This window comes from Dromiciops gliroides, chromosome 2 (assembly GCF_019393635.1).
Source record: "Dromiciops gliroides isolate mDroGli1 chromosome 2, mDroGli1.pri, whole genome shotgun sequence".
Lineage (NCBI taxonomy): Eukaryota > Metazoa > Chordata > Mammalia > Microbiotheria > Microbiotheriidae > Dromiciops > Dromiciops gliroides.
This window is the reverse complement of record NC_057862.1, coordinates 126,004,411-126,023,559: the sequence shown is the minus strand read 5'-3', so window position 1 is coordinate 126,023,559 and position 19,149 is coordinate 126,004,411. Positions and strand designations below refer to the sequence as shown.

The 19,149-nt window shown below is 39.6% G+C and overlaps 1 protein-coding gene across 1 annotated transcript in view; it reads left to right on the top strand.

Annotated features, from left to right (window-relative positions):
• Positions 1–19,149, top strand: part of AGBL1 (AGBL carboxypeptidase 1) — a 922,430-nt gene that overhangs the window by 82,617 nt on the left and 820,664 nt on the right. The window contains 2 exon segments of the mRNA XM_043981214.1: positions 2,053–2,184; positions 5,766–5,859. Coding sequence (XP_043837149.1) covers positions 2,053–2,184; positions 5,766–5,859 — 226 coding nt within the window.

Below are 19,149 nucleotides of genomic sequence, written 5' to 3'. Positions count from 1 at the left end.
TGTATGAAGGGAAATAACATGAAATGTCTAGAAAGAGATTGGTATCAGATTAGGGGAAACTTTAATTTCCAGGCTGAGATGTTTTTTTAAACTAACTCTTAAGGATAATAAAATTGTTCCGCAGGGAAATTATTTTTGGTAGTTTTATGAAGAGTTTATTGTTAAATGGGGAAAGAATAGAAACAGGAAATCATTCCAGTAATTTAGCCAACAGGTGATGAGAATAGGTGAATGAGTACTGAAGTAGAGTAGGTCTATGAGTAATGAGAAAAGTATGAATAAAAGATATCCTGTGGAGGTAGAACCCAAAAGACATGACAATTTTTGTATATGGGGTAACGAAAAGAGAAGATAATGAATCTGGGGACTGGGTAGGATAATAAGTTCTTAACAGAGATAGGGAAGTTTGGAGGAAGAGTCTGACAATCAATTTCATTTTGGATATTCCAAGCTTGAAATACTTATGAGCATCCTAGTGGAGATATCCAGCAGACAGTAAGTGATGCAAGACTAAATTTTACCAAAGAGATTAAGGTTGAACATATAGATTTGGAAGTCACTTGTCTGGATGAATCCTAGGGGTCAATGAGATCATATATGCACATATATGTGTGTATGCATGTATATCTGTATGTATATATATATAGCTATATTGATATGGTTATCTATCCATTTATCTGTATAATACATAAATACATATGGTAGAAAAATATATGCACAGACAAATAAATAGAAGATAATTGACACTGCTTAATCCACTGCACCACCTAGCCGCCCCCTGGTATCATTTTTATGACACTTCAGAGGGGAGATTACATCTGAAGTCAACCTTAAAAAACTATGTATTCTAAGAAGTAGAGGTAAGAATGAAGTGAATTCTAAGGTTGGGATATATCTTATGCAAAGTAGGACACATAAACATGCACACATATATATGTGTGTTTGTATGTATATATATATATATATATATATATATATAGAGAGAGAGAGAGAGAGAGAGAGAGGGAGGTATGTTTGTGTGTGTGTGTGTGTGTGTGTGTGTGTGTGTGTGTGTGTGTATGTATAGGGAGCAGCTAGGTGGTGAATTGGATAGAATGCCAAGCCTGGAGTCAAGGAAGACTCATCTTCCTGAGTTCAAATCTGGCCTCAACACATCTTGGTTGTGTGTCTCTGGGCAAGTCACTCAACCCTGTTTGCCTCAGTTTGCTCATCTGTAAAATGAGCTGGAGAAGGAAATGGCAAACCACTCCAGTATCTTTGTCAAGAAAACCCCAAATGGGGTCCCAAAGTTTCAGACATGACTGAAAAACTACTGAACAACAACATATATACATACACATATATGCATATGTGTATATACATACATATACATATATGTATATACTTAGAGAGCAAAAAAGTGAGAGAGAAAGAAGGGGTAGGGGGAAGGAGAGAGATCCAAGGATCCAAGACATTCCTCCTAGAGCAGAGGAGAGGATAGGTTCAGTGGTACAAATAGAGGAGTTGCATTTTTAACAAGTGAGGGTTATTAATTCTTCAGAAACTCAAAGCAAAGTAGAGAATGAGGGGAGATCTACTTAGAAACCTGATAGTATGGTATCATTTTTTTGTTTGTTTGTTTTGCCTTTTTTTTTTTTTTTTTTTGCGGGGCAATGGGGGTTAAGTGACTTGCCCAGGGTCACACAGCTAGTAAGTGTCAAGTGTCTGAGGCCGAATTTGAACTCAGGTACTCCTGAATCCAGGGCCGGTGCTTAATCCACTGCACCACCTAGCCGCCCCCTGGTATCATTTTTATGATAGTTACATAATATTATATTGGGAAGTCAGGATCAGCTTGGTGGGCAATACTAAGAAGAGTACAATTTATAGGCTTCTTAGTGCTGCTGGGCTATGTAGTACTCCAGTGAAACACTTAGTATAAATTGCTTTATCCTTACATCCTCATACCATGACAATCTGACTTGTAATGCTTTGCATTTGCACTACGTGACTTGCTTAGAGTCAGTGTCAGAAGCCACTTCTGGACTGATTTCTTTGTATGTGCTTTCTTAGACAAAAAGTTTGGACAGAAAGCCCTGGAATCGGAGGCACTTGATGTGACATTGATTCTGGCCAGGAAAAATCTGTCTCACAACCAGAATCTCATCCATTGTCTCTGGGCACTGCAGGTTTTTGCCTCTAGAGGTAAGTTGATTATTTATATTTAGCTCTTGTTCAAGGGAACCTACTGAAAAATTCTTGAAGAGCTAGAAATCAGTACAATATGTATGTGTATTTATTTGAGAGAGAGAGAGAGAGAGAGAGAGAGAGAGAGAGAGAGAGGAGGGGAGGGGAGGGGAGGAGAGGAGAGGGTAAGGAAGGGGAGGGGAGGGGAGGGGAAAGGGGGGGAAGAAGCGGGGAGAAAGAGGGAGAAGAAGAAGAAGAGGAGGAGGAGGAAGATGTAGGGGGTCTATATGAAGGAGATAAGGAAAAGAAAGGGCTGGAAGAGAATGGGGGAAGGAGGAGAATGAAGGAAGAAGAGAGAGGATAAGTGGGATTAATTAATTGACTAGATTTATGACAGCTGCTTTTGAGGAGATGGAGCTGTGATAGACAAGAGCTTATGTTTTGATCACTTCTGCCTTGCAGAGTCCTGAGTCTGATCCAAAAGGAATCCTTCAAAGTCTCAGCAAACCCCCCACACTTCCTTTCTTCTTGTCCCTTAAAGCCTATAGCTTAAAGCCCCTGGCTTCTAGTCCATGCTTGGGCTCTTCCCAAATTGCTGATCCCTCTGTTTTCATTTCCTCATCTGTAAAATGGGCAGAATAGACATCTGTACTACCTTCTAAGGTTTGTTGTGAGGATAAAATTAGATTTCCAATGTAGAGCCCTTTGCAAATTTTGGACTGAACATGTGATCTCCTGGGGATGAAGAATTCTGATGAGGAAATTCATTTCCTCTCCCAATTCAAGTAAACATCTTCTCTGAAACTTCGAGTCTTGGAGAATTGCTTAGAGTTCAGAGAGGCTATGTAATCACACAGTCACTATGTGTCAGAGGCACGACTTCTTGCTTTCAAAGTCAGCCCTGTATCAACTATGCATCACTGCTTTTCCAACATGGCTGCAAGCAAAAGTAATTCCAGTGTCCTTCCTTCCCTAACCAAGTACTTTTCATGGAGAAATGGATGAAAGTGCATGAGAGCCTTTATATAGCAAAGAACAGGAGCACAAAAACAAGCAGAACTCCAGGCCGGCTCTCTATTCATTATGTCAATTTGCCTTTCAGTGATGAGGTGTAGAGCAACTTTGAGGTCAGAGAGTGACTTTGTGAAGTCTTGTCAGTTGTATCTGATTCTATGTGACCCCATTTGGGGTTTTCTTGACAAAGATATTGGAATGGTTTGCCATTTTCTTCTCCAGGTCATTTTACAAATGAGCAAACTGAGGCAAACAGGGTTAAGTCACTTGCCCAGGGTCATACAGGTAGTAAGTGTCAAATTTGAACTTAGGCCTTCTTGACTCCAGATCTGGCACTATATCCACTGTCGTATCTACCTGCCCCCACAAAGAGTTACTATGGCTACCAATTTTAGGTCTAAAAATTGGAAGTACTTTATATACATTTTCTGAGGAATAAAAACAAAATCAGTTAAAAGGCATAATGGTGTAGGGATGGTCTTGGAGATTGCTATGGCTGGATTCAAGTCCTGCTTCTGAAAAATTCATCTGTGTAACCATAAAAAAGTCATTTGACCTTTCGGAACCTCAAATAATTCCCTAAGACTACAATTTAGAGACATCTTGCATATCATCATTAGTAGATTGAGTTCACAGGTCTAGATCAACAAAAAAACGTCAGTCACATGACTTCCCACCATTTCTCTTTTTCCTTCTTGTCTGTGCTTAGGTGTCTCTTCATTATGTCAACCTTGATCCTAACCAAAGGGCTTTAGATATCTATTTGGGATGGGGACCCTCCTCCAGTCTGTAGTTCTGAGAAGACCAATGATTTTGTTGTGGGCAAAAGGTAGCTCAGTGAACATTTGAGACCTATCTTAAAGCCACACTTACTGTTGCAATTATTCTGTAATATACTTTGGAAACATTTGTACAGTCTACTTTATACAGCATATGTAATGATCTGAGAATAACAGAGTTCAGGCAACCTGTACATTGCTGTTGCCTTAATGAATTGTTTGGTGTTATAGAAGGCACCAGTAAGCTCTCCAAACATTCCCTGTCAGCAAGATGACTTGGCTAGGGCCCTAATAAGGCTGCAAAAGCCAATGGGCCCTTTGGCAGCTCCCAGATGTCCAATAGGGTATGTTTATAGAGCTGCCAGAGGCCCAGCCTCAGGCAGCTATCCAGAGCTCCTGCTGGCTGCTGAAACCAGTGTCAGTTTCTTATTCTTTTTTTTTGTTTTTTTTTTTAATTTTTATTATTATTATTTTTAAATTTATTTTTTTTTTCAGTTTCTTATTCTTATTCTCTCTCTACTTCAGATTCTACACTTTTGTCCTCTGCATCACAGTCAGTGTGGACACTGAAAGCCTGGTGTTTTACCCAACCAACAATTTTACCAAGGGTCAATAGTTTACCTAGGTCCCATTTCTTTTTGCCTTCTTCTAGATTAGAAGCAAGGAGATCAGACTATGACCTTCTAGAGCTTCTTTTTCCAGGCCTTGGTGCCATATTTGTCACCATCCATTCAGGCAAACTGAAAAATCAAAGTGAGTGCTAGGGATAACTACTCTGCTCCCTCCAGTAGGAGGCAATAGATAATATCTTTGAAATTCTAGCAGAGAGTTGAAGGAACACTCAGATCATTCCCTCAGCTGTAACTGATTCAAAGATGGAAGATATCTTGTTGCCTATGCAGAAATGGAAGACAGATTCCCTGCAAGATAAATTGTTCTTTACAATTTAGAAAAATTATTCTAAGCTCAATTGAATTAGTACATCCTTGTATCTAGAGACTTGCCACAGTGCAGATCAGCCAATCTGACATGTTAGACATTGGCAAAAGGTTGTTTTAATTTTGTGTAGCAGTTTAATGTTTAATTAGTTGAAGCTTGGATGGCCATTTGTTTACTAATATGGGAGCCTTACTCTTCTACCTTGCCATTGAGAGTGTTCTTCTCTCAAGAGGCTTCATATCCAACCTTATTTTCATGAGTGGAAATTGTACTGAATGTGGAATCAGAGGACATGGGTTTAAATCCTGGCTTTGCTTTCTACTCCTGGATGAACTGAGACAAAATGCTCTCTATTTTCTGACCTCTCATCCGCAAAATGAAGGGATTGGAGTAAATACTCTCTAGTCTTTCTTCTTCCAGTTTTAAATCCTTTGTCCCAATGATTTGGCTTGATCATTGTGGGACCTTCAGTGAGATATCACAGTTCCAGCAGGCATTTTCTACAACTTTGGTATTCTTTCTGCAGGGATAGGAGGATGGGAGGAAAGGAGAGGGACCCAGAAACATTGCTATTTATATAGAGAAATACTGAGGGGATGATCAGAAACCTTGTTCCACCATGGAGTGAATTTCTGTGCACCAATTTTCTTGCCCATTCTCCCTGGTAATAAAAAGGATGTGTTTAATGGGAGAAGTCAGAAGTCAAAGTGCATCTGTCCCAGATTGGATCCATTTTCTATAGATTATATTATATTTGAACCTCACAAGTGGTATACTTCCTAGGCTTTTGGGTTCATTTTCTAAGGTTAAGGCAGCTTGGTTCCTACTGGTCCTATAACTCTTGTTACTCTTGTCTTTTCCACTCAGTCACGACTGCAGCGATGCTGGGGATTAATGGAGCAATGGAGCTGCTTTTCAAGGTTATCACTCCTTATTCTAGGAAACGCACCAGGATTATCAGGTACCGAGCAGGGAGCTACTTAGCTAACAAAAAGCCATATCATGTCCTAATGTTTTTGTTCAGTTGTTTCAGTCATGTCCAACTCTTTGTGACTCCACTTGGGGTTTTCTTGACAAAGATACGGGAGTGGTTGGCCATTTCCTTCTCTTGCTTATTTTATGGTAGAGGAAACTGAGGCAAACAGAGTTAAGTGACATACCCAGGGTCATATAGCTATTACATGTCTGAATCCAGATTTGAATTTAGGAAGATGAGTCTTCCTGACTCCAGGCTAGGCACTCTATCCACTTCATCATCTAGCTGTCCTACTGTGTTGAGGCAGACATATGTCCAAGTCAATGGTGAAATGGAGATACACTTAAATGGAGATATACTCATGGGATTTCCGGTGTGACTTGGAGATTCCCTCACATTCCCAGGAAAGTACACTGAAACATCATTATCCTGTCCCACTAAACTTCCAGACAGAAAAGACAACTATAAGAAAGCCAGGCTAGTCCTCAGCTTCCAATTTATTCTTTTATTATTTTGTTCCAAAAAGACAGTATAGAAATGACTTGAAAAGATGCCAAGTCCCATAAGATCAGAATCATAAGCCAACTCAATTTCTGATATGTGATCTGGGTCATGTAATAGCCCATCATGGTTGTATGCTGGTAGGTGAGATGCCATTATAATGTAAAGATGGATTTCTCTGCCTATTCTTTCTGCTTCTGGTTTGCAAGAGTAGAATGAGTCACAATGTTAAAAGAGAAGATGGCCGGGCACAGAAGCTTTACAGATATTCTGAGCCATTAGGATCCATCATTTTGGGAGTGACTCATAGAGGACCTTGAAAGAATATTAGAAGAAATTCAGCCAATTTCCAAGATAGATGTAGTAGTTTGAAAAGTTGCATTTCCATGCTGGGGCGTGTTATTTTCGATGTCCTTACATTAATCTTGGACTCATATTCTACCTGGTTATTCTGCTTCTGAGCCACCACAGCTCTGCCGGTGCCTATCCATCCTCACCTAAGGCCCCTTGTATTGTTTCCTGGGACAAATGAGCCTGCATCACAAAATTAGACTGGGCTAAGATTCTCTAAGGGAAAAGCTGCAGTGAGATTTGAACATGGGAACAAAGGTCATCATGGTAATGGGGAGATGGGAGAATAGAACCAGGAAACAGAAGGCATAGGGTCGGGTGATGGGGCTGCTGAACCCAAAGAAAGTTTCTTAGAGTTTTGAATAACATTCCTGTACTTTTAGACTGCCCTGAAAAATCTGGACTAGATTGTAACCTAATGAAACATTTCAGACCATACCTCCTTAGGGAAAATGATTTATTACCTATACCATCTAGTCCCACATTTCTGTTTCACAGCCACAGTGTACAGCAACCAACTTGAGATTTTAGACATTGGTTAAAGGTCATTTAATTTTGTGTTGCAGTTTGATGTTTAATTAGATGAAACTTGTGTAACCATTTGTTTGCTAATTTGGAAGCCTTAGCTCTCTACCTAACTGTCCTTTGCTTTGCAGGCTTAACATCCCATCTAACTTTGTTTGTTGGATTAACATTAACATTTGTTCATATTTATATTACCATTCAAGGTTTAGAAAGCACTTTCATTGCAACTCCATGAGGTTGGTGGGGCATATCCATTTTACCCATGAGGAAACTGAAACTCAGAGATATTAAGTGACTTGCCCATAATCATATAGAAATTATCACTACTAAGGTTGAACCCTTCTCATTTCATTCATGAGTCTAAGTCCAGTTCATTTTGTGCTATTGAACTGCTGAACAAGTCCTATAACAAGTATGGTCAGTCAATCTATAAGCATTTATTAAGTACCTACTATATGTAGGCACTATTGTACTCAGCTCTGTGGCTCAGAATTCTCAAAGCTTTCCTAGTCTTCTAAGACTTGTTGGTAGAGGCTATACCAATTCTATGGATAAGAAAATGGATGTGCTATTCAATTCAATGAGCATTTATTAGGCCCCTACTCTATGCAAGGCACCATGTTAGATTCTGGATATTCACAGACACTAAAAAAAACCCCAGTCCCTGTTCTTTAGGAGCTAACATTCTATAGAGAAGAGTCTAGATTTCCCAAGTATGTATTGCAACTGAGAGAATTTTTAATGCTTTGCCACTCACTTGTTGGATAGATCTTTTAGAACACAACACAACGGTTAAAGGAAGAATCTGGAATTAGAGGTTTTTAGATCCCTGTTCCCCATTGCTTCCTTTCATATAAGCAAATCTAGAAAATTTCCTCAGGTTTACTTAAAATGAATGGACATTGGGGCTTGTTTGAGAGACTGTTTCAGGGAGGTGAAGGGAATTTAAAATTCTATTAGATAGTAAAAGCCCTCTCTAATGTCCTCTTCCAAAATATAACAGCCTCAGATCCAGTTATTCAGTGCTCTCTGTCTCTCTGTCTCTCTCTGTCTCTGTCTCTCTCTCCCCCCTCTCTCCCACTCTTCCTCTCCCTCTCCCTGCCTCTCTTTCTCATGAGAGGATGTCAAGTGTTGTGTTAGAGTGACTTTTCTGTGGAGATTAAAACTGCCCCACTTCTCGAGGATGAGACTAAAATTAGTTATGCAGCTGTTCTCCACTAAAGCACTGTCCTTAGCTTGTCTTCGGGGCAAGATTTATGATGGAGGCACTGGCTACACACCTTTAAACAGAGAAAGGGATACAAGGGACCAGGACAGTACTTTCTGAGGCTGTATGCCAGGCCAGCTTACTGATACCCTACATGCCGAACATACAGATTTCCTTCTCCCCACCCACATACCCACGTGCTTTCTCAACCCTATTACTCATGTAAGCAGATCCATGTCATAATGAATCGAGAAAGGGAGAAACCTCACATGAAGTCACCAAGGCAAAATAAAACCAAATTGATAGCATCTGTACTTCAATGATAGACCTTAAACACGTTTCTGAGTGTGGTATGTACATACACACACACACACACACACACACACACACACACACACACACATACACCCCCCCCATCACACCTGTCTAAATATGGATGAAATATGACCAATATAAACTGGTTGACTAATAATGATACATTCATGGTCTGTCTCTCTCACATATCCTAATTCTTATGCTTTATTGTTTTATGGAGATGACCTAGGATTCTCAAAGCATCCACTACAACATAAACTCTGGGGGCAGCTAGGTGGTGCAGTGGATAGAGCACTGGCCCTGGAGTCAGGAGGACCTGAGATCAAATCAGGTCTCAGACACTTGATACTTATTAGCTGTGTGACCCTGGGCAAGTCACTTAATCTCAATTGCCTCGCCAAAAACAAACAAACAAACAAACAAAAAACCCCAACAAAACAAAAAAATCCCATAAACTCTGGAAAGCTCAATTGAATTTAAAGGCTTCACATACAGGCCCAGTCTTAGGAGCATATATATCTCAGTTTTCTAAGGACTAGTCCATAAGTACTTACTACTTGGTTTTCTATGTGGTGAAGATTATTTCTTTTCTTTTCTTTTCTTTTCTTTTCTTTTCTTTTCTTTTCTTTTCTTTTCTTTTCGGTCACTAGCAACTCTTGAAGACTATACATTAAGTAAGAGAGAGGTTGTGAACTTTGCTCTTGGAGAAAGTCCTCCTACTAAAGAAGCTATAGATCTATAAAGTATTGAAAAATAAAGCACATTTAGCTTCTCAAGGGGTGTGTGTGTGTGTGTGTGTGTGTGTGTGTGTGTGTGTTGGGGGGGGGCGTGTATTCAAATCTCATTTTATCTTTAGTCTCCATAAGGAAAAAATACAGTCTGAAAGATACCAAACCTAGTGGGTTCTAATCTCTCCTTTCTTGTGACTCCCTGGTCAAAGGTCTGGAACGTTTTGTCCTTGCCCAGTTTCTGTTGGTCTTTATCCTCATTAGGATGCTCCAGAGATATTCCAGTAAAAGGTCTTCTTCATTTAACGTTGCTTTTGCTGCCAGTGGAGGATGATGGTATTTAGCTTCTCTGGGTTCAAGCAGAACTATGCTTTAGCTCATCCATAGACTCCTCAAATGATAACACCCATGGTATCCCAGGGTCGTAGAAGACAAAGCTGGAAGACACCTTAAAATCAGTCCATTTCAATGCCTTCATGTAACAGGTAAAAAAAAAAATCTGATTCCATAGAAGGTAAGTCCAAGATCATAGAGGCAGTAATTAGGAGGGCAAAGATTTGCACTTGGGCATTCTGGATTCAAATTTCGTTTTCTTGCCGCAAGACTATCTTTTTGTTGTTGTTCTTTTCTCATAAATTTCCCCCCGCTGGCTCTTCTCAGGATTCCAGCTGTCCTTAACTTTTAACTTTAACTTCTGATCATGCCTATTTTTTGCTCCACTTTTCCCATCCCCACTTTTTGGTATATTTCTGCTTCCTAATTTTCCCCTTCCTTTCCCACACCTGAGTTCAATTTTCTCTGATTCTTCCCAGTGAAACTCCAGCTCTAGATGCCTTAACATATTCAAATATATGTATGTGTGTCTCTGTGTACATAGACACACATATATACATACATCTACATATATTTATTTACATGGAATTACCTTTATCCTTCTCTTTCCTGTAGTTATTATAATTATTTGTAAGAACTTCATCAGCTGATGTGTTTCTGCCTGGCCCCTGCTGTCTCTGCTCAGCGGGTTTTTTTTTTTTTTTTGGTGAGGCAATTGAGGTTAAGTGACTTGCCCAGGGTCACATAGCTAGTAAGTGTTAAATGTCTGAGGCTGGATTTGAACTCAGGTCCTCCTGAATCCAGGGTTGGTTCTTTATCCACTGCGCCATCTAGCTGCCCCTCTACTCAGCTTTTGAACAAAGATCCTGTTTCCTCTGGGAGATATGCTTAGCTCAGCATACAGAGAGGGTATAATAGTGCATCTTAAGACATTCAGATGATGTTCAATTCATATCTGTTACAAGAAAGGCTGGCTGGTGCTGACTGAAATAGTAAGATTTGAATTAGATGGGAAACTGAGCGCTTGCAGCTTAGCATATGTAGTCCATTATAAGTAGTGTTATCTTTGGTCAGCCAGCTGTATCTGATAGTACAGCAGATATGAGATATGACTGCTGACCTATTGACTCATTTTCCTTCCTGCTGTTCAGGTTACATTGGCTTCCCTTTTCCTGTGGATAAACCTCTCTTTTTCTATGAGTGTGTTGTGAAAGTTACATGGTCTCCACATGGATAATGATTTAGAGAGTTGAGAATTGAGTTCTGAGGCCTGTCTACCACTGACTTGTTATGCAAACCAAGATCAGATCCTTGCTCTCCTTCTACCTTGGTGTCTTGACGTCTCAAACCAAGGAGAATACTAGCTATTATTCCTATCTCTCTTAGGGCTGTTTGAGTGTGGTTGGTAGAATGAACATCAATCAGGCTTTTTGAAGTCCTTAAAAAAAAAAGAATGCAGTATACTTTAGAAGATCATTATTGATGTGTTTTGGGGGCTATTTTTAATCCTGCTGATCTCCTTTGCCTCATTACCATTTCACTTAATCAGATATAAATTGGATAGCCTAGCAGATGGACTGAGTTCTGGCAGATGCTATGTCTTTTGGACTCTGTTTTGTTGTCTAGTTCTCATGATCTTAGTTCCCCAGAAGAGGAAATTCACATAGCCTGAGTCCAGTCTGCTCATCTCTTGCCAGAACACCTGTCTTTTCAATGGAACACCCCTCCACATCCCAGGAGCTCAGGACCATCCTGGTCTTATGTGCCTAGAGAATCACGTCTCTGATATTTTGGGCTCTTCCCAGAGTACTCTGGCACTTCTCACAAGGCCTCACCCTATGGTGTGCACTCCCTGGGAGGGTGGACTGATAGGAGCTGGTGGTGTTTGCTCCAGAACAATCAGCTCAGCCACCTCATAAGCATAGTCTTCATATCATTGCCCCCTGTTTCCCCTCCCCTTCCTTATCCCACTACCTATCCATGATTAGGATAGTGTTAATGGCATCATAATTATCTCTGTACTTCAAAAGGACTCAACTCTGGGCATTTGTGGCATTTGGGGATTGCCTTAACCCTGGGATGATGACAGATAAAGTGCTTGTCTGGCAGTTCTTTATAAGAGTCAATCAAGAGTTGCTCAGGCTTATGGGACCTTAGCAATCATAGAGGCCGACTCCTTCACTTTATAAACGAGGAAGCTGACCCTCAGAGGGGTGAGATGATTTATGCAAGGGCACACAGCTAGTTAATGGGATAGCTATAACCCAGTACTACCTTCCTTTATATTGTACATCTTGGTATTCTCTCATGTAGTTAGTGATTATTTATTTCAATTAAGGGTCTTTCAATGGAGTTTCTTTCAGTGAAGTCTGTGCTATTGGCAATAAGCAGTCATAACAATGGTCCTTCTATGTCTAATCCATTCCTGCTCTATTACCTCTGCAAGTATTAGTCATACCCAGAGGAGTGGGGAATAAGTCACATGGACAGATCTAGCTTTCTGTGGTACAGTGGAAAGAGCACTGGCTCTGGTTGTTCAGTCATTTTCAGTTGTGTCCGACTCTCTGTGAGTTCATTTGGAGTGTTCTTGGTAAAGATACTGGAGTAGTTTTCCATTTACTTCTCCAGTTCATTTTACAGATGAAGAACTGAGGCAAACAGGGTGAAGTGACTTGCCCAGAGTCACACAAATAGAAAGTGGTTAAGACCAGATTTGAAGTCAGGAAGATAAGTCTTCCAGACTCCAGGCCTAGCACTCTGTCCACTGCACCACCTACTTGCCCCTGGACTCAGAGGACTGGGGTTCAAATCTTGCTTCAGACATCTACTACTAATGTGACCTTAGGCGAATTAAATAACTTCCCTGGATATCAGTTTTGTCATCTGTAAAATGAGAGACCTGGATATATTTCTGATGTCTCTTTCAGCTCTAGTTCTACATTCTTTTGCTATTGAAGATTTGGAATCAAAAGATCTAGGTGTGAATCCTTGTTCTGCCACTGTTACCATGGACAAATCAGTGAATATTTCTGGGCCCCAGTTTCCTTATCTGAAAAATGAAATGATTTGATAAGATGGTTCCTTAGATCCATTATAGTCCTAAATTTAGGATCCAATTATCCTCTTTGCCCCTGCCATACTGTCAGAGAATCATAGAGTCTTAGAATTGTCAGAGATCCTAGAGGGTATGTAGTCTAAAATTTTCATGGCCCAATGCATTGATGCATGAATACTGCTTCTAACATCTCTTGAATTTACCTGTTAAGTCTTTTCTTGAACATCAATAATGACAGGAAACTTACTCCCTCTTAAAGTGGCCCATTGTGTTTTTAGATACCTCTAATTTTTAGGAACTTCTTTACTGGTCTGAGCTAGACCATTCTCTTTGTAGTCTCCATGCATTGGTCATAGTTCCACAGTCTGTTGGAACACAAGAGGAATCTTATTTTTCTTTCTCATATGATGGAAAATAATTATCCTTTCCCTGTCCCCAGTTTTCTCTTTCCTATGGCCAGTTTCTTCAACCATTCCATCAATTAATAAGTACTTATAAAGTGCCTACTATACACCAGGCACCATGTTAGATGCTGCTGATACATGTCCAAAAATATGAGACAATCTCTACACACAAGGAGCTTATATTCTGCGTGTATAATCATTTATTTTTCACCATCATAGTCATCCTCCTTTAGGTATATCACTATTCATCAAAGACTTTGGATAAAATAAGATAAAATTTATAAAAATCACATAGCATAGTGCCTGGCACTTAGTATTCATTATATAAATGTTTATTCCCTTCCCTTCTCTCCCTTTTAAAAATCAGTTACACTTTTCCCAGGGAAGGTGAGCAATATCTCACCTCAGTCCTCTGGAATTGTCAATCTCCTTTCTTCATGGGGGAAGGTGCCTTTGTTGTTCTTGAACTGCTGAGTTAACCCAATTGTGAGTACAGGCATGTTACTGTCACTGCCAAGTATCAACATCCAGAGAGACCATCCCATACCAGGTGTAGTTGCTTTTCAAGTACACTCTTAGGAACAAAGTTCCCTTAAATTCCTTCTAATTTTATGATTCCATGATGTAAATTCTGAGAGCCTGGTCTCAAATTAGTTGAATGTAAATACTATAATGGTCAGTGCTCAGGGTTCTTATTGTAACTAACTGGAACAACATTAGAAAGGCTTAATTTTGTTTGGATGGGACAGAGAAAACTTACTACTGTATAAAGATTGACTAATATTACCATTTGCCACTTGCATCTATAAATTAGTACTACTTTAAGTTGATTAAGTGGCTTCCAGATGAAAGTGGGTCAGAGGGAGCCAGGTTTTGTCCCTCTATGAGTTAACATGGCAGATTTAATGGAGGTAGTTACTTATTTCCAACTGAAGATCAATGAAATGAAGTTAAAATGAGGAAATTCTGTCAATGCTTTTTTATGAGGGACTGTAAAATTTGGGTTATGCTATTTTGGGGGTCATTTTTAGATTCTTAGGTATGGCTGATTTAGGATTCAAAGATATCCTGGAAAGTTGAGCTTAATTTAACTCAACAAATATTTAATTGCCAATAATTGCAAGGTACTGGACTAAGTGCCAGAAATACCAAGTTAAAAAAAAAGAAATAGTTCATTCCTCAAGTAGCTTACCTTCTACTCATGGGGTAAAAATGGATAGGAATTTAGTACATGGAAATTGAGAAAGCAAGAACATACTGGGGAGGAGAAAGATTGGGTAGAGGAAAGGAAGTACAGTTAGGAAGGTGTTATAGGGGATATAGACCCGGAACTGAACCTTCAAGATCAGAATTCTAAAAAGCATAGAAGAAGAGAAGTTGTGTCCCAGGTAGAGAAAACAGTCCATATGAGAGCACAGAGAATAACAGATAGACTGTTGAGTTCAAAAAGCAGCTAGTAGTCTAGTAGTCTGCTATGTAGAATGTATTAAGGGAAGGAACATGAAATAAATGCTGGGAAGGTAGGTTGGAGCCAGATTATGCTCCAGGATTTAAATGTCAGATGTAAAGAGTTTGTATTTCATCCTTTAGGTAATGGAGAGTTGAAACACTGAAGATTTTTGAGCAGAGGGGTGATATGATCAGATATGCATGGACTGATTCTTCTGTCCCTTTCATTAAAGAGAAGAAAAGTAGAGCAAAAAGCTCCTCTCAAAGCTTCAATATAAAAATGACTCTAGGGGCAGCTAGGTGGCGCAGTGGATAAAGCACTGGCCCTGGATTCAGGAGTACCTGAGTTCAAATCTGACCTCAGACACTTGACACTTACTAGCTGTGTGACCCTGGGCAAGTCACTTAACCCCCATTGCCCTCCAAAAAAAACCCAAAAACCAAAAACCAAAAAAAAAAAAAATGACTCTAAGGGACAGCTACTTGGTGCAGTAGATAGAGCACTGGCCTTGGATTCAGAAGGACCTGAGTTCAAATCCAACCTCAGATACTCAACACTTACTAGCTGTGTGATCCTGGGCAAGTCACTTAACCCCAATTGCCTGACCAAAAAAAATGACTCCAAAGACCCCAAAACTGTATTCCCCATTAGATGCTCTCTTTGGATTCAACTTCACCATTATGAAGCCCCTACAGTGTACCTTCTCTCTTGCCTCCCCCATCTTCAACTTTTAAAGCTTCATTTTCAGTGTTGTCTTTCCCAATTAGAATGTAAATTCCTTAGGGGAAAGGACTGTCTTTCTTTTTCTTGTTTTTATCTCCAGAACTTAGCACAGTGCTTGGCACATAGTAGGTGCTTAATAAATGCTCATTGTATTTATTGGAAAGCATTGGTATTATTTAGTACTTTGCAAAATATTTGAGGCAAATAATGATAAAAACCCAAACTAGCATGGTAATTGCATAGATACAGATGTGAGAGAATTCATGTAGGTAGAATTGATAAGATTTCACAAATAAATAGTTCTGAGGGGGAAAGGGAGATGAAAGAGTAAAGAATCATGAAGTGGAGTGACTAGGAAGACTGCCTTCTCAACAAAAATAGGGAATTTTCAAGAGAGGGAGAATTAGCTTAGAATATGTGAGTTCTTCTTTGGACACAATTAATTCTAGATACTTACAGGACATACAGGAAGAAATACATAATAATTATTGACAATGAACAAGTTAAGGAGTGAATATATAAATTAGGGCTCATATGTATTGAGATGATACTTGACCTTAAGATACCTGATGAAATCTTCAAGAGAGACTGTATAAAGAAAAGAAAAAAAATGCCTGAGAATCACTGAGCTAAGAGGACAGTAGATAAATAATAATCTAAGAAAGGGAAGAGTAATCAGATGCATAGAGAAGAATCAGGAGAAAGCAGTATCATGGAAGCCAAGGGAAGAGATAGTATCCTGAAGGGGGACTGTCAAAAGCTGAAAATAAGTCAAGGAAGATTAAGACTGAGAAATATATACATTGAACTTAGCAGCTAAGAGACCATTGCAATTTTTAGGACAATTTCAGTTGAGTAGTGGAGTTGGAAGTTGTGTTGTAAGATAATTGTGAAATGAATGAGTGGAAGGTGGTGGTAGTGGGTGAGAAAACAGAAACCTTGGGTGTAGACTATTCTTTCTGAGTTTTCCAGTGAAAGGGAACAGAGGTGAAGACATATATAACTGAGTGGATGGAAGTGTCAAGTCAAGGTTTTAAAAAAAAATAAACACAGAGTAGATCTTAACATGTTTATAAGCATCAGAGGAAAAGTCAGTAGATAAGGAGAGATTGTAAATAATGGGGGTAAGAGAAGACAGAATGGGCGAGCTTTTGGAGGAGATGGGATGGAATGGGATCATGGGTATGAGTAGAGGAGTTGGTCTTGGTTTGTAAAAGAGTAATGCTCAGAGATAGGAGTAAAGGAGAATTTGAGTTAAGTAATAGAGGACTTTGAGGGGGCGAAAAGGGCGGTCATGTTAGATGGTTGCTATTTTAACAGTAGAGTGGGAGGTATGAAAGAATTGAAGTATTCCAGCTGGAAGGGACATTGAGTGATACTCAGATATGACACCTTTATTTAACAGATAAGGAAAATGAAACCTGGGGAGTGACTTGTCCATGGCTATGTAGTTATATAGTCACAAAAGCAGGGCTTGAACACAGATCACCTATCTCCCAAGTCCATTGACCTTTCTGCAATATCAGACTGTAGTTTGGATTTTAAACAACTTATGTGTGTGTGTGTGTGTGTGTGTGTGTGTGTGTGTATGTAAGTATGTATAAATATGGGTAAATGAAAGGGATTAAATAAAAAAATACAAAGGACAGTGTAAGTAGAGCCAAGGAGATTTGGGGAGGCAGGAAGCTGTCCTGGGCCCCTATTTCATGTAGATTGGAATGACTTATCTCTGAAAATGTCCTACCCTAATCATAGTAATCATCATTACACATAATAAAGCCCCATTTTATGTGGCATGTTTCAGGCTAAATGAATCACAGAAAAATGCTTCTCAGAGTTAATACCAAAGCCCCCAAATTGTATGACGCTGTTATGGAGTTAAATAATATAGTGACAGAGTTATAATAATAAAGGGTAACGGGGAAAGAGGGAAATGATGAGGCAATGGCAATGGAGAAAAGAGATGCTGCTGAAATAAGATCAAGAGTCAATGAGGCAGAGAAACAGGAAAGGCGGTTCCAGATGGCAGGAGCAGGCTAATGCTATACCAACACTACCCCACCCCTCTCCACTCCCACCCTGAGCCAGCAGGCAAGAGGGCACACACTGTACTGCCATCTTTTGTTAGTTTTTCACTTTGCAGATCTAAATGGCCTCAGCAAAGACAAAACTGCAATTTCGAAGAGCCAATATAAACAATCATCTTTATAACTGCAAGAGATGGGAAGCTCTGAGTTTAGAGGACCACATGTGAAAATGTTTTGTAAACTACCAAAAGTAGGGACTGCTTTTTCTTCATTTTTTCTTTGTATCCTAGTGTCTATCACATAGTCTATTATATAAGTGTTAAATGATTTTTTATTGATTATCATGCTCTTCCTCTTCATCATTATTATCATCTTCCTATTTTAAGGATATATGATTTAAGAAGATTAGATGCTTTCTTCAGCTTCCCTGATGTGACTGTAAAAAATTAATCACTTGGAGATCAACATTCTGTTGACAAGACTCTAAGGTTGGCTAAGCTGGCCCTCAGATATCAGACTCACAGTTTGTGGCTATTGTTCAGTCATTCAATTGTGTCCAACTCTACACGACCCTATGGACTTTTGTTCATGGGGTATTCTTGGCAAAGATACCATAGTGGTTTTCCATTTCCTTCTCCAGATGAGGAACTGGGGGAAATAAGGGTTAAGTGACTTGCCCAGAGTCACACAGTTAGTAAGTTTCTTTTCAAAAAAAAAATTATTGAATTTTATTTTATTTTATTTAGCTAGTAAGTTTCCGAGGTCAGATTTGAACTTGGATCTTGACTTCAAGCCCAGTGCTCTATTCACTGCACCACCTAGCTGCCCATAGTCTGTGGTAGGACCTGCCAAAGACTGTATTCAGCCCATCTATCCTTTAAAACCTCTACAACAATATGAAACAGTTTCTCCATCTATAAAATTAGAAATGCAGACTAAAAGGCCTCCAAGGACCCTTCTATTTATAAATCCATAATCTTAAATTCTTTTTATTTCAGTGCTAATTTGTAACTGGATGAGGAGGAGGAGGAGGAGGAGGAGGAGGAGGAGGAGGAGGAGGAGGAGGAGGAGGAGGAGGAGGAGGAGTCAAGCCTTTCTGTGGCCTGGAGGAACCCAGTATTGATTTCCAAGATCAACATGCTGATTAGGACAAATCACCTAAATTAAACTCTTTTAGAATTTTCTTTATATCAGAATTGCAAACTTAAGCTAAAAGGAATTTATTGAAAAATTAGTTTATCATCTCATTCTTTAAAATGGATATGTAAATATAATAAGGGACTGGCTCTTATGAGCTTGTACAGGACTTTAGAACATAAAGAGACATTCTATACTAGGTTCTTGTCCACTAAACACATGGTGGTGGATAGCCTTTCTGATTAGCTATAGATAGCATGGGAGTTCATGCAAAAGGCACAAAGTAACCTAGGCCTATTCCAAAGACTGGTTTTGTCCTGTGTGGAAATTTATTTTGATTTGGGGACCCTACCTTTAGGCTGAGATTAGAAAGCCTTAGGCCCTCAGGGTCTCTCCTCCTCAGCTTCAGCTGAGTGAAAAAGCCCCGTGGGCCAGGTCAGACAGCTGGGGGAAAAAAAAAGCCCCCAGCTCCCTCCGACCTGAGCGGAGCTATCTGAAGGATCCCGGATGGCCTGTGCT